General features: G+C 35.3%; 1 protein-coding gene across 14 annotated transcripts in view; it reads left to right on the plus strand.

The window, feature by feature from the left end:
* Nucleotides 1-21724, plus strand: part of LOC5576630 (syntaxin-1A) — a 208713-nt gene that overhangs the window by 128156 nt on the left and 58833 nt on the right. For 8 of the 14 annotated variants that reach the window (XR_002499403.1, XR_002499407.1, XR_002499406.1 and 5 more), the window contains 2 exons: nt 4577-4687; nt 5574-5998. Coding sequence is in view for 4 of the 14 variants with exons in the window: in XM_021840067.1 (XP_021695759.1) it covers nt 4577-4687; nt 5574-5998 (536 nt within the window). In the remaining 10 variants the exon portion in view is untranslated. The remainder of the gene's footprint in view (nt 1-4576; nt 4688-5573; nt 5999-21724) is intronic. The other 6 variants (XR_002499409.1, XR_002499410.1, XR_002499411.1 and 3 more) reach the window with 2 other exon arrangements.

Here is a 21724-nt window from a genome sequence, read left to right on the forward strand (position 1 = left end):
AACGGCTGGCGCGTAAATATAGTTTCTCCGATCGAGCTGAAATTTTGCACAGTTGTTATGGGACCTAAACGCAATCCAAAAAGTGGACTGAAGCCAGAATCTAAATTTTGTCCCACACTATTGTCCATCGCCACCTTTTTAACAATCGATTAAAAGATATTGTAGGTGGCCAATCCACCACCCGCAGCGCTCGCATCGTTTTTGTTCGCGTTTGACGTTTACACACTATCGCCATCTGTTGGCATGTCGGCCAAACACACCGATTTTAGCATTGGGCGTACATGTCCTCATGACTATGATCTGGATCGAGATTTGTTCTAAGTGTTACGTCTGTTTGTCTGTAATGAAATATGTGAAAAATGCTTCAGATTTCAGACTTGAGAAACCTTTAATTAAAAATGGAGTTTTTTAAGTCTTCCAATTACATCGAGATAGCGACTTTTTTTTAAATAACACCAAAGAGCATGTTACTGCAACTACTTTAGCATTTTTTTCCCGCTCAAATAACGGCTACATCATAATTCAACTTTAATTTAAAAATTGGGTCTATAAATCAACCTTGACACTTTTGATCATGTTTGACGTTCGTTAAGTTGACAAAAACACCATAGGTTTCAGTTTTAATACTGACGTTGTTCCTATCTGAGATTTCGGAAGCGATACGGAAAACAAAATACACCCAAAATTTGAGTTTAAGCCAAGGGGTGTGACAAAATCTAAAAAAATCATTAAAAAAAATGTATTTTGGGCTTAAACAAACGGAAATCATTGAAAAATTGAGTGAACATGTGTTTTTGGCCTAAACTTAAGCGTTTGGTAGTCAAATCGGGACAGGGCTTCCACAACTACAGGGCTTAGACCTACGAACTCTAAAATGCTATTGCGCATTCGAAGGGAAACGCTGAGCAACATTTTTGGCGAGATACATTTTTTTATAGATGTTCTCCACAAAAAGCCAGGCAAAACGATTTATTCTGTAATGAAATGGATACAGTGAACAATCGAACTTCAAGAATTATTTCCGTACTTTTCCAGTGCATTCTACAAGAACTCCCTTATAAGTTTTCTCTGAGTTCCTTGTGGGATTCCCACGGAAAATCATTCCTGGGATTAGTAGTTATTATTCAACAGTTTTTTTTTCCTGAAGTTTCTTTAGGCTTTCTGATGTTGCCAGGAAATTTTCCGAAGCATCTACACTCCCGTGCATAAGTTTGGGTTCACCCTCTAAAAAACATCTTTGTGATTGCACGTCCAATTGAAACTCTCTAAGCCGCATTCGAAAGGCAAAGAGTTATTCTTACTTCGTATGTATTTTTCCAAAAACATTCTTTGAACTTTGTATACTATATTTTTACTTAAAGTTGTGACATTTTTCAAAAAACACACTGAAAAGACATAGCTAATTTCCTCGGCATTGGATCGACCAAAATTTTAAAACAAGGTGTCATTAGAATCGTAATCTTATATTCTCGATACCTCCCTAACTCGATGGTCCCTTCAATATCGAGTAAGGGAGAGATGACTGTATTGAATTAATACCATTATAATATCAAAATGAGGTATCGACAACTGAACAATACCTAATTAAAGTATGATACCAAAATGTGGTATGCATAAGTTATTCCGAGTTATTCTTTCCTCCTCGGGTACTAGCGATTCTTCTGGGGTTTTTTAAAATGTTTTTTTAACGGATTTACTAAAAGATTTTGAAATTCATTCTCGAATATCTAAAAAAAATCTCCGGATATTCCACCACGTATTCTTTTAAGTTCTAAAAATAACTCTACATTTTTCGTTTCTGAATTGTGACTCAGGGATTCTTACTCAAATAGTATCTAGAAATCTATCCATTCTCCATATTTGGTTCAATAACTACTCCAGGAAAACCTCATTTTTTAAGGGATTTTTTTCAAAAATGGCTCTGCAAATCACTCCATATCTATCAGATTTACAGAGTTTTTGAAGAACTTAAAAAAATTGTTTTGGATAATTTCAGCTTAAATTGATTTTGTTAAAATTCTTGCTCGAAAATGCAAGAATTCACCGTAGTATTTTCGAAACTTTTTGACAGAATTCCTGACTACTTACCTCACAGAAAAGATAAGGTGGTTTTTGAAGAATTTACTACAAAAAAGCTTGTTTTTTTATTCGTCTTTTATAATGGACAATGATTTACTTGCGTCAAAACGGGTGTTTTTTTTTACTGAAGGTGTTTGTATCTAACATATTAGAAAATGTTTTGCATGAAATCCGAAGTTTAATGTACTTGTACAAGTAATGTACACCTTGTAGAATCTCAAAAAAAAAAATCTTTGGAGGAACTATTTTTAAATATCATGGTTCAACTGCAGAAGTTTAATGTTATTTTAGCAAATTTGAATCTTGGAGAATATTTTCTTATTACTTTGATGATTTGTTGAGGAGTTCTTAATTAACTTTCAGAAATCAGAAACCATACTTTTTATGCGTGCAGATTTTAAAACGCCTAGATTTTTTTCTTTTGGTTTCTTTAAAATGTTGCTTTTGAGTGTATGAAAAGATTTATCATACGAAGTTGCTAAAGATAGCGTCAATGAAGGAAGGAGAAACAACAAAATGTTGAAGCAGGTGGAGGCACGATATGGATTATTTGATAATTTATAATCCTTTCTCTAGAGGTTAATGACTACAGGATAATTGAAACCTCTCTAATGAATTAAAAAGGAAATATATTTCACAGAAAGCTTCATCAGAATCTTCTTTGGAAATTATCCTTGAAATCTAGCAGAATCAAAGAAGGATTATTCCTGGATTTACCAGAATTCTGCCAGGGAGCCTCTAGGAATTCCGTCTTGGAATTGCCCAAGAATTCAATTCCAGCCTATGAGTTATTGGCATAATTGATAACACTATTTCTAAAGTAATATTTTAAGTACGATCCTTACAATTTTTCTATAAATTTCTAAATAAATCCCTTCGCAGTTATATTGATAAATGTTTCTCCATAGATTTTTTTTACCACTATGCTTATTTCGGATGCCTGGGGTTTTTCAACAAATTTCTTCTGTAGATTCGAAATCAAGAGACATTCTGGACATACATTTCGTAGATATTTTCCGTATAGTTCGAGGATTTCAAGTAGAATTTACGAAACCAAAACATAGCAGAGTTTGTGACGCTATTTGTGATGTGTTTTTAAAACATTTTTGAAGGATTTTTGGATTTAGGTTTTGGGAAACTATACGAAAGAATTCTACAGAATTAATGAGGAATGTCAAATTATGTGATTTTGAAAGATTGAGTATTTTTTTAAAAGATCTGGAATCAATTTATGGATAAACATTAGATATAGGAGGAATTGTTGTTCTTCAAGAGGAATTCACGTTGAAAGAATGACCAAATATCTACTAATGACTAATTTTTAAGAGATTTGTAGGTATAAAGAATTTAATTATATTAAAGTTTTTGGAAATATTGAACTTTTTTTGCAAAAAAAACGTAGTTTAGAGTTTAAGCTACAAGTTTATTCATGCGAAATTATTTTAAAAAAAATAAGCGAAATCAAAGACTGAATTTAGTGCTTGATTAATAAAGTGTGGTAGATTTTGTTGGACTTTTCTTAGCAGCTTTAGCCAAGCTGAAATTCCTTAAAACATCTGTTATGAATTAAGCCTCATTATTCGTCAAAATGATTGTTCTTGCCTGTTCCTACGTACACTATCAATTAATTCTAACTAGAAATATTCTTTGCCGTATATGTATATTTCGTTCTCAACTGTAAGGCCATCTTCAGTGTCATACAAGATGAGTCTAGTGCACGTCACTTTAGGAGAACATTTTAGCAACACCTCTACTCTTCAAGATTACAAATCAAGAGAACCAAAAAGCAGTACTCTAAGTTCCTTATTACTTACAGCTATTCCACTAACAAGCTCAATAAAGTTTTTAAGAGGCGTTGATGAAGAATTCATTTTGAAAGTATAGGAATATCATATTGCGTTACAAATCATTGTAGAGTACATATGTCGACTGTTAAACAAAAACTTTCACAATCGTCAAAACGACCCAAAATATTAAATTATTCGGGATTGTTAGTACCTTTTAAAACGCTCCTGCATTGCAAAGAGATTCCAAGGTTCGTCGTTCTACACTGTGTTAAAATCCGTTGCCGCTGTATTTACTCTTCTGTCGACTTCCCAAGTTGCTCCCTCCGTTGCTACTTCTGTGTAAATAATGTTGTATAAATGTATTGCTCTTCCGTGTGTTGTAAAGAATCTGAAAGACACAACTAGCTCTTTCCCCGTGTCCTGATCTACTGATTGCTAGAAATTTGATTTGCAAGCCAGAAAAAACGCTTGAACGTGATAATTAGTAAGATATGCAACTAGACAACTATAGTACGAACCATTTCGCCGTAATCGGAACTTTTAGAAGAACAAACAACAAAGTACATCAACTTCACCATCGAAGCAGATATTTCCGAATCGGGTCTGCCCAATTATGACTCAGTCTCTGTAAAACCTCCCCTACCCCCAAAATACAGCCCCTTTTCTCTACCGTATGCCGTTCTTCTCTCTCTCTATCTACCACTCAACAGGGTGAAATGATTGATCGTATAGAATATCATGTTGAACACGCAATGGATTATGTCCAAACAGCGACACAAGACACAAAGAAAGCGCTTAAATATCAAAGCAAAGCCCGCCGGGTGAGTACACTAGACGACTTTTTAACTAATGTGTGTTTTTTTTTTCTTTTTTTCTTTCCATTTTTATGTTCCGAATTCGAATCCTGATACGACCCGACCCACCGCCTCCTGTCCAATCGATGTGAAAAACATATAAATCGCTCACATCCGTCGTCCTTGATTCCCACGATTATCCCTTCAATTTTCCTTCCATAACATTCCCACCACACGGTTTGGTGATCTTTCCTACACAAAATTTGTATTTATTTTCTGTTCTGTTTTCTGTTATGGCTTATAAACATCAACTATCTACATAAATTAATGTCATTTATTTCAAACCTAACTTGCATGTTTGACGCTATGAATGGGATGGTTAAAATCCACGTTTCTCATGCGTTCATCTATGATAATTGCATGTTTCACTGATTACTTTGCATGTCGGCTTCATTAAAATAACTAATCCAATGCTATATATGATATATGCGTGCCTCTGAATGTGTGTATGTGTGAATGTACGAAAATGTGTGTTTTGGTGATCTGAATTCTATGCAATATGGGACAATTTATGTGTAACATGACAATTCTGGTGCTCGGTACAACTAACTCGCGGGAAAATGGATATCACAATCTCTCACCTCTCATGCAATTATGAATGGTTTTTATCTACTGTGGGCACCTACGATACCACCTGACTATCTAACTATAAACCAATCGATTATTGACTATGGATGCAATCTTCCCAAACACCGCAACCCCAATCTGTGGAATTCCGGTGTCTAACCCATTTTGACTACCACCCTGTTTTCCGCGAATGGCGCTGAACTAAACCAACTAACAAAACCGAAAAAAACCTCGCCGAAAAAACAAAAATCTGCTACAACTTTCTCTCTCTTCATTTCTCCTACGGGTCCTTCCGAGTTTTTCTTCCTCCGAACACGGTCACGTGGTCGCCGCTTCTTCCTCCTCTGCCTCTTCCGGTGCCGGCGGGGCTACCCGTTACTCTAAATACCCTCCTTCTCCGGTTCCCCGTTTGAACCGGTCCCAATCCCGTTCCTGCGAAATCCTCACCACACCCAAATTCCCACCTCGTCGGAAACTGAATCTCCTCGCCCCGCCACCATCATCTTCGTCGTCCTTATCGGCTGCTAAATCGCAATCGACTGCCGATTTGCGCCATCTACATCCGGCGACGACGGCTTCCGGACCAACGTCGAACGAAAGGGCGAACTGGTGGACCGAATTGAGTACCACGTTGAGCAAAGCGGGAACTATGTGGCACAAGGTCAACAGGAACTGGTTCAGGCGAACAAGTACATGTCCAAAGCAAGAAAGGTATTTATGAGCAAACGCACACACAGCGACTGGGTTCTCCGGTCGTATCCCTCGTGCACCACCCTCCAGGCGCACTGTGGGTCAGAAACTTACTTTGGTTGGTCAAAACCAGTGGCGCTCCGGGAATGCAATGTTTTGAACAAATTATCTATGGTGAATAAGAGCTTAATTTTGACGGTATTGAATCTGATTTTGATAAGCTAAAACTTATGTAGATACGTTTATTTTGATAGAAGCGTGCACACGGTAAAAAATATTGTTATTATTATCTTCAATGACGAAATTTCCAGCTTGTGGCTGGTTCGTCCTCCAACACATGGTAAAAAATAAGCACCATGATGCAATAGTTCTGCTCTTGAATTTGCGCTTTTTGTCAATCTTACAATATTAATGAAACGTATCTTGAGTAGCGTTAGGTAAATTTGACCAAAACATCGATGTTACTGAATCGATTCAAATTCAATATGTCGAATCGATTCACCGATTAAATCAAATCACTTGAATCGATTCAAATGTCAAGCTCATATAAAAATTTACAAAAAAAAAAGGTTTCAAAATAAGACCAAATGAAATTGCATATAATTCTAGAATTCCTCCGATTGAATGGCGTTATAAATTAAAAATGATATATTCAACACTTCAAGCTGATTTAAATCTATGTCAACTCATTAAAAAATTCTGATCAATTATATAATTTTGAAGCCAAACAAAAAATCGAATGAAGAATATCGATTCATTCCATTTTGAATGCTCCAAACATCGATTCAAAAAATCGATTAATTGGAACAAAAAAATCGATTTTCGGAACATCGATTCAAAATCGCCCATCGCTAATCTTGAGAGCAACGCTCTTTTTTATTTGAAACTAGTGGTCCCTGCAAACTTCGTCTTGCCATCAGGTAGGCTGTTGAAAAACGCTATTTTTCGTCCCATACAAAATGACAGTTTCGTTCGCGCTCGGTTTTTCAACTTTCCCGGTGAATATCCTGGGATTTTTATACACACAAACACGTCGGAACCCTTGATGAACGAAATTGAGAAAGAATCATTCAAATCCGTTAACCCGTTCGTAAGCCATTTCGTGACATACAAACACCATTCAATTTTTATTTATATAGATTTAAAAAAAAAGTTGAATAAACATTTCCGCCCAACCTAGACTTGAACCTACGATCTTTGGAGTGCAAGTCGACACCAAATTGCAACTTGTTAGAAGGAGAAGAGTTAATTTCAATGAGTTTTTACAACGAGCTGCCAACTAATGCTCCCATACTAGAGAGATGATGTTTGAAATGAATGACCTTCCACATCAGAGTCTATTGCTAGAGACGACAGTGGAGCTAGTCCAAAGTTAGAACTCTTCAAATTATGGTGATTGGTGTTTTGAATTGAGTCAAGGGGTCAATCCATTCAATCGAAGGTTTTAACGTGTGCTCTCTAAACCCTGGGCTGGTAGCGGCCAGACGGCAAAATAATATTGACTTTAGTGTCTGCTCAAAATAGTGACTAAAAATGACAAATATAAACATTAGTTTAAAAAAAATAGCAAAAAAACGAAAATAAAAACATAAAATGTGATGAGAACTGTTCATTTTATTAAGTGGACACTTTGTGCATGCTATTTCTTTTTAATTCATCAACGAAATCGCAATCGATTTTCTGTACATCATTAGAATAGGGGAAAAGCACTAATTTTCGACCTACAAGAAATCTGTGCCAATTTTTTGATTTCCATACAAAGTAGGCCAAAATTGTATGAATGGGTCGAAAATTAGCACTAGGTCGAAAATTGGTGCATTTCCCCTAATATTGTACGATTTGTGATGATAAATAAGCCACAAAAATAATGAAATTTCATACGAATAAGGAACAACGTTAAAAACGGGTGGTTTATGAGGGTTATCAAAATCAATGATTATCATAATTTGGATGAAAAATTCGACAATCTTTTTTTTTCTCAAAAGGGTCTTGTTCTTCAAAAGCATCATCAATCAGAAGCCTCGTATAAATAATGGAGTTATTTTTGGAGCAACAGCTTACCAGATGTCATAAAAAAATAATATGAAAAATAACCTGCGCCTTCATAGACTTGCTTATTTTGCCACCACGTCATATTTAGAGCATATTGAAGAAAAAAAAAATCGTTTTTTAGAAGAACTCTCAAAGCACAATGAAATTCATCAAATTTGGCAAGACTGCAGCAATGAAATTAACTTAATTTTTCATGTTTTATTTTCATAATATGTTATTCTGAGATTACCAATCGAAAGATAGGATAAAAGCGTTTACAAATTGCTGTAGATCGGTAAACATACGTAAACGTTGTAAAAATATAAGACTTTTCGTTAACACGACCATAAGAAGTAAAATTTATACCCTAGAATGCGGTTGAAACTTACGATCTTGCTTTTTATTATACAAATACAGTTTCGTTTTCAATTTTGAACGTGCTTTTTACTTAACTTTTTTGCTGGGAGTAAACGGAAGATATTTGAGCAAAATTGATTATACATGGATAAATCATTAGAGTGACTTACTGTCAGATATTGGTGATTTTAAAGCTCTACCTTCAGTCAGGGTGGCTATTAGTTAAAATTGGAAAACCTGGAACTATCAGGGAATTTTATTAAACCTGAAAAATCTGTAATTTTCAGGGATTTTCGATAACAATCAGGGAAATTTCGTCGAGACAGTAACTCAAGGTAGAATATGTTAATTTCAATGAATTTTCGCGTCAAAACCTCTTCGAAACATTCGGCTGCGCCGCTTTTAAAACAATTATTGAGCTGTATGGATCCTTTCGGGTATAACATTTTATCGACTTTCTAAGACATGATTAATTTGATCAGTTATGTATTCACATATCCTCATGCACATTGTTTTAAATTATTCGAAATTAAAAAAAAAACATGAAAACTGATTTAGGGAAAGTAATCTGCAATTGAAACAAATTTCATTTTAATATGTCGAAACAATTAATTTATTAATTTTAGATACTTGATCTCTATTTCAATGCAAGTCTCTAAAAAGTCTTGCAGTCTCTATCTCGTTTGCAGTTTAAAATATCTTCCAGATATTTTTACATTAATCCTTCAACCGAGTTTTCCAGTTTTTACTAAGGCAGATCTTCCAGATTTTTTTCCAATAATATTCTAGAAAAAAATGTTTAAAGGATTTTCCACTAAACCCGACAAGAATTTTTACGTCACTTCATCCACGGTAACTCCAAAGAATTTCTCAAAAAAAAAAAAACGCTAGATTTTTTTTTGTGGACATTTTTCAAGAATTTCGTCGAAGAATTACCCGATGCAGTTCTTCCAAACATTTCTCAAATAAATCCTATGGAATGTGCAAATGTTTGTTCAATGTTCCATACTAATAAACACTGCAGCATTTTTCCAGAAAACCCTCCTTCACCTTTTAAAGGGTTACACGATATAATCCAGAGTTTTGATTGATTCGTTTTTTCGTTCAATCATCCTAACAATTTAACTAGAAACTCTCCTAAAATTTCCTCAAAGGTCTATGAATTTCTCTAGTAACCCTTATTCACCAAGGGCTACTTGAAAACTTACACAAGTATCATCAAAAGTTACTTGCTACATGAATTTTTTGATCATTTTCTCTTATTTTTGAAAAGAACAATTCACTTTTTCATGGAGAAATGCCTGGAAAATGTCTGGAAGAGTACTTGGACAAATCTTCAAAAACTTTCTTGAGAAATTCTTAAGAATTACTTTAGAAATCTCTGAGTGATTTCTGTAGATTTCCTCAAATAAATTCCTAATTAGAACCTTAAAGAAATTCTGAACGACTTTTTTTTAAGAAATCCCAGGACGCATTTTTGGACAAACTTGTAGTAGATTTTTTATCTTAGAGGATGTCCTGAAAAATAGAAGGTAGAATCACCAGATTAAATCCTGGAAAACTTAGGACTTTCTTGAAAAAAAATGGAAATAAATTATTGATAATCTCTGAGTTAATTTCTCTGGTTATATTTGACAAAAACCAAGTTGTGTTCTTGAGTTATTCAAACAAAATTTATCAATGAATTCCTTAGGAAAATTTTCGAAGGGATTCTATGGGAAATAATCAGTAAATGATTAAGAGATGAGCTAGCCTCGGTCTACAATAAAGAAATCTATCCATCTATACTAACCTGACGAAATCTTCGGAGTAATATATGAATCTTTGGGCAAATACCTGAAATAATTTCTGACGAAATTCCTTGAGAAAATCATTGTAAAATGCATAATACGAGCAGTATTATTTGTCATAAAACAAATAAAACTCTGGTCTGATTTCATGAGGAATAAAACTCTCATCTTATAGTTCCTGTTAGGATTAGTTTTGTTTTGTTTTTTTTTTTTTTAATTCCTGTTCGGTCTCTCTTTTGTTTTTTTTTTTCAGGTAAAGGTCTCTAGAGTTCCTATTTCCAAGACACTCAGTCACCCTGCAATTTAGAAAATTTGAACGTTTTCGAATGAAATGCAAACAATTTATCATATATTAAAAATACAAAATTTAAATATTATACAGGTCGAACTCGATTAACCCCTCTACCGGCAGCTTCATTTTTTACCGCCAACAAAATATTCAAATCGCGATAACTGTTTAGTTTCTCAATATTTTTGTACAATTTTTTCACAAGTTCTCAAAAACCTCTTCTAGTTTTAGAATCTGTGTCAAAATTGATCATTGGTCATCTGGATCCGGAGATATTCCAAAATTCCTTGGGGGACCGACGAGTTGACCATAACCCACGTTGATGTTGTGAAAAAATGAAGCAATTTGGTGCAGCCGTCTTTGAGTAATGAGCATTTATGTTTCTGGTACCACGCTGGACAAATAAAAATCTTGAAATCTCTAAAAAACCTCATATCGTAATTTTCAGATTTCTCCAAGAATTCTGAACCGATTTGTATGATTTTTTTAGAGTAGCTCCTTATTACCTGGCATTGTATAGTCCACATTTTATTATTTTGATAAATTGACCGAAAACAAAATGGCCGTCAAAGACATTTTTATGGAGAATGTCGGTCTCCCAAGGAACATCGGATTATCTTCAAAACTAGATCACCAATGAAACTGGAAGAGTTTTTTGAGATCTTGTGAAAAAAATTTACAAGAATATCGAGAAAGACGGATTCCATGTCAAATCGGTCAGTCACTGAACTCGACCATCTTCGATTTGGATTAAATTTTGCACATATTTTTGGTATGGTAGAATAAGTGTTTTCCATAGAAAAATTGATCATTTTGACTCAAGCTTAACTTTTGAAAATGGCCTATAATTTTTTACATGCAACTTATTTGAAAAATTCTAACTCCGAAACTGTTGATTTTAGAGAAAAATGTTCTATGAAGAAGTTGTAGTGAACCGTTTGGACTATAAGAAAAAAATATACACTGAAAAAATATTTTATTTATTTCCATATAAAAATCAAAAATAAAACTTAAATTTTAAATCACACAAAAACCCCATTTTTAATATTTTTTAAATTTTCACCATAGAATCTTGATAGTAAAGAGATGTTTGGGACAATGTTTCATGATGGAGAAATTTTTAATAAAAAAGTTTTTCTAAGAACAACTTTTGGTCGATTTTCAAAATTTTGATTTTTTGTCAAAATAAATACGTTTTGATGATATAGTAAGCATCTTGAAATGATTGTAAGCCATAATGATTATATTAATAAGTTCTCTAGAAGTAGCCATTTTCAAATTATATCGAGTTTATTGCAAAAAATATTGTTTAAAAATTAAAATAGGCCATTTTCATAAGTTATTCGCGTTTCTCCATTAATAATAATACGTTTTCGAGAGTAAAGACCATATTTCTTTCCATTTACTTATTTTCCTTGATGGAGAATCGCGAATAACTTATGAAAATGGCCTATTTTAATATTTTTTGCAATAAACTCGATATAATTCGAAAATGGCTAGTTCTAGAGAAATTATTCATATATTCATTATGGCTTACAATCATTTCAAGATGCTTACTGTATCATCAAAACGTATTTATTTTGAAAAAAAAATCAATATTTTGAAAATCTACCAAAAGTTGCTCTTAGAAAAACTTTTTTATTAAAAATTTCTCCATCATGAAACTTTGTCCCAAACATCTCTGTACTATCAAGATTCTATGGTGAAATTTTAAAAAATATTAAAAATGGGGTTTTTGTGTAATTTAAAATTCAAGTTTTATTTTTGATTTTTCTATGAAAATAAATGAAATATTTTTTTCAGTGTATATTTTTTTCTCATAGTCCAAACGGTTCACTACAACTTCTTCATAGAACATTCTTCTCTAAAATCAACAGTTTCGGAGTTAGGTTTTTTCAAATAAGTTGCATGTAAAAAATTATAGGCCATTTTCGAAAGTTAAGCTTGAGTCAAAATGATCATTTTTTCTATGGAAAACACTTACTCTACCATACCAAAAACATGTGCAAAATTTAATCCAAACCGAAGACTATCGAGCACGATTTTTATTTTTTTCGACTCATTCTGGATGGAATTCGTCGAAACAAAAAAGTTATCGCGATTTGAATATTTGTTTAGCGATAAAAATGAAGCTGCCGGTAGAGGGGTTAAACAAGTGTTCGATTAATCGGGGTCTCGATTATCCGTGGTTTTATTATTCGGATAAAACTGAATTAATTATCCGGGGATTCAACAATTTTATGGATTACTTGTGTTTACTTAGATTGTAAAATATTGTGGAATTCTCACCTAAGTTATACAGACGCTAGAAACCAGATTCTGAAAATTGAGTAAAAAAAGTGACCAAGTCACTAAATAATGGTTTGTTGCCAGTCCTGTAAACTAAGCAAGACCAACCTTTCCGAATTGCAGGCCAAATCTCAGATACTGAATTGCGTCAAAATTCTTCGAGACTCTAGCTCAATGCTTCGGCCCGCGAAGAGTTCTATGATTTTCCTCCTATCTGGCCCGTTGAAGTTCTACCAACTTGGATTAGATCATGACAAGATTGACCATTTCATATATATTTTATATTGTTAACAAAATCTGAATATCAAGTCTTTAAAATTTGTTATACCTAATTAAGCAGAATTATTTTGAGCATGGTGTATCGGAGTAGCAATAACGAAGAAAATTGTACTAGGAGAACTAACTTGAGATGATGATTTTTGTTATTTGAGGTCCATAATGTGAAAAGATTTAAACTAATAAGATTGTACTTGTTTTTAATTATGAATCGTGGTTTACGGGTAATAAGCCGAGTGGAAGTTTAACAACTACCGGAAAGCTAAACATTACATATAATTTGCAATTGGATTAGATGGACAAATTGATGTGAAGATTTGCGAAAAGTTACACGTCTTCTCGAAATCGAATCAGGTTAACTTCTGCGTTCATGAGTCCTCTCATGGCGTAGGGGTAACGCGGCCTAACTAGAGATCAGGGAGTCGTGAGTTCGATTCTCACTGAGAAGACGTGTAACTTTTTCGCAAATCTTCACATCAATTTGTCCATCTAATCCAATTGCAAATAATATCAGGGTGGCCACCAAACCGGGAAAAACGGGAAAAGCGGGAAAAAGACGGGAATTTGAATCCACCGGGAAAAAGACGGGAAAAACCGGGAATTTGAGAAGATCACCGGGAAAATCGTTTTGAACGAACATCTGCAAGCTGTAATCTACAAAATTACCTCCAAAATAAATTATAGAATGTAGTTATGCTTAATGACATTCTCATGGCATCTGCAATTTCAAAATAATTTCAAACAATAATTATTTAATTTCTACTATGCTACATCATATTTCTTAAAACTGTTTCACTCTTTTCTAAGCAATGTTTCAAAATATTTTTTGAATTTTTGTTCTCGCACTGTCAGTGTTAATATTTTTTGAACTTTTCTCTATTTTTTACTCGACGTTTTGAATCAAAGTTTAATTACTTATTGCAGAATGGTTAGCACCCTTCTGTAATTGCTGGATACCACAACTAATCTTGTAAACATGCCTTTATTTATAAAAGTTTTTAATATGTCACTTGTTATCTAGTCGACAAAGTTTTTGATAAGGGTGCATGTACGATTTTAATAACGTTCAAGCTGTTACAGCTCATATAAAATGTGTAGAATATCCATACAAAAAGCATTTCGAGAGGGTGGATGGATGTCAAAAATGATAATTTTCGGTGTTATTAAAATTGTGAGTGAGCCCTATGTAAGTGCTTCTACATGTGTGGATTTGTTTCATCCATACCTTGAACTTATTTGCTTTAGAGAAGAAAATTCAAAGGTTTGAGAATTGAAATAATTTAAAATCCGTTAAAGAACTACTTGGGCATCTTGATGATTTACTCAGCCACCTGGGCCTTTTGTCGGCCATATTATCTGAAATTCAGCATTAAGATGCGCTTAAGGTGATTGTATACCAAAGCCAAACCTTGAAATTTCAAGAGCACGAGTCTATTTTTTTCTCAACAGAGCTCTGAGCTGAAATTTTGATCGTTTTATCATCACCAGAATGCAACCAATCCATCAAATTTTCAACGCAAACGGTTGTCAGGTTCTCTAGATCTTAAAACTTGAAGTTGAAAATTCTAAGTTTGGCTTAAAGGGCTGTTGATAAATATGGGTTAAATAGCATTCAAATCAAACCCCTGTCGTGTCAAGAGTAGGATCAATTAACCATCTCTTTCCCATGATAGATAGCTCCAGGGCTTCAATGATTTTCGACGAACGCGAGACAAATCCATTCAGATGAATACAATACCATGTCATAGCTTTCAGGATAAGATTCTATATAGATTAGAGCAATCTAATAGTTAGCTTATTGTTCCAATAGTGAAACTATTAATAAACAATCAAATTACTATGAAAAAAATAACTAAAAAAAATAAAAACCGTTAAACAAATGTTGCAGTGCATTTCATAGAAACGATATAGAAAAAGTCTATTATGGTCGCTGGAAAGAATGTATTAAAAACCGGGAAAATTAAGTAAAATATATCGGGAAAACCGGGAAAAAAGCGGGAATTTCAAAATCAAAATTCGGTGGCCACCCTGTAATATGTAATGTTTAGCTTTTCGGTAGTTGTTAATAAGATTGTTTTATTTTTATTATAAGAACATTTTTTCTCCCATGACTTCATTAATTGTCTATTAAACGACAAAACTGAAGGCCTAATAAGACTGGACAAAAGTTTTTTCAGAAAGGCATAATTTCCAAACACAATTTTACTAATTTTAGACTGAATGCTGAACGTTTTCGGAAGAAAATACCAGGTTCATGAAAGTTCAATAGTAAGAAGATTTTAACAACGTGCCAGGGCAAGTTCTCGCAAAAAAGTTGTATTTTTCAAAAATCCTGGGCAAGATTATTGAATTATTTTGGAAGTGATATCCAGTAGGATGCCCAGCAACATTTTTTTCCGCAAATGTCTGTGCATCAAAAATATCGGCCTGCCGCACAATTTTTTTTCTGCGATTTGGCTCGTGATTCAAAAATGATCTCTGACTCGTCAACCGCACACGCAGCGAACTGGACTATTGAAATTCATACATTTTGCCTTATGAAAGATGGAATTTATACTATTTATACTCGCTCATTTGCCGTTGGGGATAGGTGTTTTACTTTATTGGTATTATATGGTATTTGTCACAATCCCCGAACATCCTATAGCAACAGTGCCCCTCAGGTTTGGAGCTTGTTTATCATGCACTGTTATCATACCGATATAATCAGAGCTTAACATAAAGAGCAGATTTTTTTTCGATTCGATGCAGTTTAAAAAAACATGATTTTTTTTACATTTTTAATGATAAAAGGACACAATTATACTGAAATTTCTAAACAAACAATTGCACAATGATGATTTAGGAAATCAGAGAGATATTTTCACGTAAAAAACCTGTTTAGACAATGTTTTTTTTATGTTTAATAATGACTATCACAAAGGTTTTTTTAGACCAAAGACACAGACCTTAAAAAAACAGCAATTGACAACTTGGTTTCTAGGACGCTTCTATCAAAAGTTCCATCTATTATCTATATAAGTTGTAAACTGAGACGTTGTGTGTTATCTAGATCAAATTCAATACCGTCAAAATAAAAGTCTAATTCACCACACATCAAACTTGGGGAGCGCTACAGATTTTGGCCAACCAAAGTAGGTTTCTACCCATAGTGGGGTGCGCCTTCCCGAGTGCGTGCTTGTGGGTGTTTAGGCGGGTGTAGGAACAACAGTAACAGCAACAATAGCGAAGCGGAAAACGGACGCTCTTCCTAGGTGGGATGGGTTTTTCGCACCCGCTTCGAATCGTGCAGATGCTGCTGTTGTTGTCGTAGATTGTAGTTAACTGCAGAAACTAACTCACTATACTGACCGATTGATGCTCTCTTTAACTTGGCTAACAACGACCCGTCGTTACCTTTCTGTATATCAAGGATCGAATGGTGGTGCAGGTTGCTTCTTTGTTTGATGGCGTTTATCACAGGTTCAATGGCGGATGTTTCACAGGTGAATGGTAGATTGCTCTAGCCGAACGTTTTCCAGAGTTTCTATACGGGTATGAGTGATTTTGGGTATGCAGTAGATTATCCGTTCTGAACAATCGTAGAGCAATGAAGTGCCTCATTCTTATTTTCAAATCGAAATTATTTATAGTACGAGTGCGTTCTTCATGACTGACATGCTCTATCAGCTTCAACTATACAATCAATTAGGGTAGTATGCCTTGCTATGTACAATTCGTGTAGACTGCAATTTCAGTGAAACAAAGTTGAAACTGTGAGAGTGTTTGACATTGAAACACAACTGAACTGGCACAAGATGCGTTGCAGATGATTAATTCATCGAAACCCAATTGAAAAAAAAAAAACATGTGGAAAAAAGCTTTTTAGGAAATGTCGCAGGAGCTTGAGGATGTCGGCCTTTTGTTTATTCTATTCACAAAGAATACAATTTCGACTCCAACATTCTACTTTTAAATGCTCTGATACAATGTCATATCCCACGACGGAGCTAAAATTCAACACCTGCTACATCGAAACCATTGCGTTTAAAGAATTCCACGGGCCCACAGTTTACCTAGATACTAAAAAATAGAGCAGTATTTTATATCTCACATTATCGCCAGGTTTAGCTCAACAAGAATGGTGTCAGCTTCGGCCCGGAGGGGTTTCTTACTTTTCGTTTCTCTGTGTGAGATGTAGTTGATGATGCCTTTCTACAAACATCCATTACTGGAGTGAGCCATTAGCTTTATCCGTTGCTTGTCCTTTTTTTTCCTACTCCCACTCGCGCGTTCATTCCATTCACGGTCGGCGGGAATTGATGTCTCTCTGCCTGTGGGCCATGATGAGCCTTTGCAGCGCACACACCCACCCACCCACACATCATACACGTGGAGTCGGGGTGCAAGGGACAACCAGGTTGGTTGGGGGTGTGACACAGAGTCACCACGGCAAGTTGTTCCGAGGTGGCGCCTCGATGCAGCAACGAGGTCGGAATTCTCATTTTCTACTGACTTTTCTGGCATCCATTGTGGTTCCGTTCGATGGCCCTGTACGGATTTTTCTGAATGCGATGAGCTAACTCGGGAAAGCTTGAATATGTAACAGTGACATCCTGTAATGCGAATTTCATTTACTGAGAAGTGATGGACATAAAGGGCGTTTCATTCCTCCGCCATGTAAAATCACCTACAGCTATCTTGTTGTAAAAACGCGCTGGACTGGTAGAAGGTCTCTTTTTAGGAATTTGGTCACTATCTCAATGCAAGTCTCTATTTTCAAGACCTTCTACTTTTAATCAAAAGTCAAGTTTTTGCATTTTTTGCAGTGAATCCTGTTGAAAATTCTAGAAATGAATTCAAGAAAATCCTACGCGATTGTTTCCAGGTTCTTTGGAAATTTTCAGATTCTTCGATGAAAAGCTCAGGAATTCTTCTAGTGATTCCTACAGAGAATACTCTACCGCAATTGAACTCGCCCGCTTGGTGGCGCTGGTAGACATGAAACTTTTACTATTATTTTGCAGATATCCCAGGAGCCTGTCCATATTGAAAGATGACGTCTTAGGCAAAGTTGTTCAGAAGGTTAAGGGCTATCATTGTTTGAGCTAGTTGATTCAAAATCTTGCCACCAGGCGTCGATAGTGAGCATGAAAATTTTATTTCGCAGATGTCTCAGAAGATTGACCACCTAAAAAGATAACGTCTTGGGCAAAGTTGTTCAGTAGCTCATGGGCTATCATTATTTTAGCCAATTACGAATTTCAAAGCCTTAACAAAGGCAGGCTTCGAGCTACTAAACAACTCTGCCAAAGACGCCATCTTTCTAAGTGATCGGTCTCCTAAGCTATTTGCAAAACAAATGTTTTAATGCTCACTTGCGTCACCTGGTGACAAAATTTTGAATCAACTAGCTCGATGAATGATTGCTCTTGGCTTATTAAACAACTTTGCCGAAGACAAAGACATTTTTCTAAGTGGTCAGGATTTTTTGATATCATCAAAACAAAAGTTTCATGCACACTACCACCGATTGGAGACATTAATCTCGAATCTGTTGGCTAGTATAATGATAGCTATTGATTTCAATACGTTCCTTCCAAAAAGGTTAGGAACTACAGTGAAACCTCCATGAGTCGATATTGAAGGGATCATCGACTCATGGAAATATCGAGTCATGGAACAGCAATCCTTTGGAAAGCTGTTTGAAGGGACCATCATAGTAACCATGAAATTTTGTTTCCAGTATGGTTCCATGAGTCGATATCGAGTCATGGAACATCGACTCATGGAGGGATCACTGTACTGGCTTATTGCATTTCATCCTACTGCAACACGACAGCAACGATGAGTTGATGATCCTTTTTCGAGGGGATTGCAGCAGCAGCAACCGTACCGTTACTCAGAACGTAGGCAGATGACATTTACTTTCTGGGGGAGCGACGACATAGAAAAAATCCTCCCACACAGTTTCCGTTTTCGGTATAATATAAATGGCACAGAGCAGCAACCAGTGTTTCTGCTAGGGTGTGGGTGGGAGGAACAACAGACCATCAGGTACGACACCGACTGTTAGGTACCTGCTAATTGCCAGAGGTCACCCAAGGCAAGACCTTTGAAAAGAGCGGAGCAAGTAAAACACATGGAAGGGTGGGAGAGGCCAGGACACAACCGAAAGCGGAATAAATCTCGGATAATTTGTACCCTTCAGTTTTCCTCGTGTCCGGTCATGTCATGTCGGTGTCTGGATGGAAGGCAAGCAAATCGGATAAACTGTGCAAACCCACGAGGCTCTGGCTCAACCAAGGAAGATGCTTCTGATGTTGTTTTTGCGATTAAAACAGAAATATTATCTTAGTGGGAAAGATAGAGTGTTTCACAGTAGCTTTGTGAGATATTTTTTCACGTGTTTAGGGCTGATTGCGACCGAGTGTCTTAAAACTAGGATCGTTAGAGACCTAATGCCTGAAAGAAGGAAAAAATGGTCTCAAAATGAAGCAATAAACAAATTAACCGGTATAGGCCTGAGTGAAAGAAAAAATACTAAAACTCACACCGCTCAGCGAATACTTAACGGATTTCAACTATTTTTTGTCAGTATACTCGCACACATATCTAGTTTCTATAAGTGGCTAAAGGATCTCGGGAATGTTCCTGTGGTTGGAGTTATTCCGGTGGGTCAGTTCGGGAGAAAAGGGTAGGGGGACACGGGGCAGTATGGACACCCTAAGGAATTTGCCTATTTTGACTGTGAGGACATGAATATTATACTGTTTTTTATGTGCAGTATGCTTTTTAGAGTTCTTAAGCATTTGTTAAACATGGTTGCATAATTGGGAAAAAAATATTTTGTTTTCAAAAATAGGTTTAAAAAAAGCTTATACTTGGTAGTCGCCATCAAGCTAGCGGGGCAAAGTGGACACCCCCATGGGGCAGTATGGACACCCTAATGTTTATAGGAAAATTGTCCCGCGATCGTTCTCAAAACCTCGAAAAATGAAGTTCATATTCAGGAAACCATAGTGACAGGTCACTGTGCCACTGGAAACATGATCAAAACCAATTTACGACATTTTTCGTAAAGATGCTTTCAATATTGCCTCCAGGTTAGTTTTAATCAAGAATTGACGATTTTCAACTGATTTGTGGTTCTGCTTCATAATCATTGCATTGAATGGCTAAATATTTTTGGATAATTTTGTATTTGAAGTTTTATTTTTTTCTCTTTGAAGTGTCAGCTCTGCTTTGTCACCCGGTGTCCATATTGCCCCAACAGTATAAGAAATTTTTATAAAAGTTTTTCAATGTCTTAAAGTACCAGAAAAAAATCTACTATATTTTTGAATATAGCATAAATAATTGAAGATTCAATCAAGAGCTACATTATCGGTCAACTTGCAGTCATTTGCCTCTGAAACCTTATTTGGTGAGGTGTGAATGTTATAATTTTCGAACCAAATAAAAACATGCTCAATTTTTCTATTTAAAATCAATGTTTTGAACATTTTTTCTGAAATTTTAGTGGATAATTTACTCCTCCGACAGGCAACTGAAATATTGTTTGCATTTAAAGTGTAAAAGTATTCGCTTATGCAAAGATACAGGGGGTGTCCATTCTGCCCCGGGTGTCCATACTGCCCCCGGTACCCCTACTGTGCTTCTATGCCCCAGTATTTTGGAAAATTTCAATTCACATATAATTTCCGGATTCGGTTATAATGTGGCCACTATATCATGGAATTTTAAGAAAAACGGATCAACGTAAACCTTTTGAGAAACGATGGAATTGGATAACCATTTGTCCTGCATTTGATTTACCATACAAATGACCATTTTTGGGTTCCTCAAACATCTCAAATCTACTACAAAGTGGCCAATTTGTATCTAAACATCTGTACCAAGCTTATAGATCATTAAAATAACCAAAACGGTCGCTATGGAAAGCATAGATAGCGCCACCGTAGCGTTGTGTGTTTGACAGAACAGCAATGCTGTCACAATGGTAAATCCCATATACAGTGGCGCCTTTGTTTTGATGCGGTGAGCACTTGCAAAAACTACCTTCAATGATCCATTGAAACGAACTTTAGTGTACAGTGAATCCACAATTAAGAATCACCCACAATTTATGAATCAGCTGCCTTCAAAGGACAAAATAACAGTATAAAATAGCACAAAACATCACGGAAACATTTTCGCTTATAATTTATTTTGAGTAAAATTGTTTACGTGATGTTTTGTGTTGATTTTAGTTGTTATTTTGTCATTTAAAGTCAGCTGATTCATAAATTGTGGACGATTCTTAATTGTGGATCCACTGTACTATTATGATTGATCTCTAGTTTACGAGAATTGAAACGGTGTAGTATCCATCAAAACTATGGCCGGTTCTTCAGGGCATTAAGTCCTAACGGCTACATCCGGTACATTCTAAATGGTGCAAACCTCTTCATTTTATAATGCTGAATATCAGATCTTAATGATTTATGCAAATTAAAATGATTGTCATAGAAAAAATAAATAAAGATAACATGCTATGTCCCGAAAAAAAGCTCTTTTCACGACTTGACCCAGTGACTTGTAGGTTCCAAGTGACGCTACGACAAAAAATACAGTAACACCTCACTAAGTTATTTCTCCAAGAGTATAGTACCAGAAATTCTTTCAGAAATTCAGATCGTGACCTTAAAGCTGAATTCCCAACAAGGATTACCAGTGATTTTCCTATTTATTTAA

This window comes from Aedes aegypti, chromosome 2 (assembly GCF_002204515.2).
Source record: "Aedes aegypti strain LVP_AGWG chromosome 2, AaegL5.0 Primary Assembly, whole genome shotgun sequence".
Taxonomy (NCBI): Eukaryota; Metazoa; Arthropoda; class Insecta; order Diptera; family Culicidae; genus Aedes; species Aedes aegypti.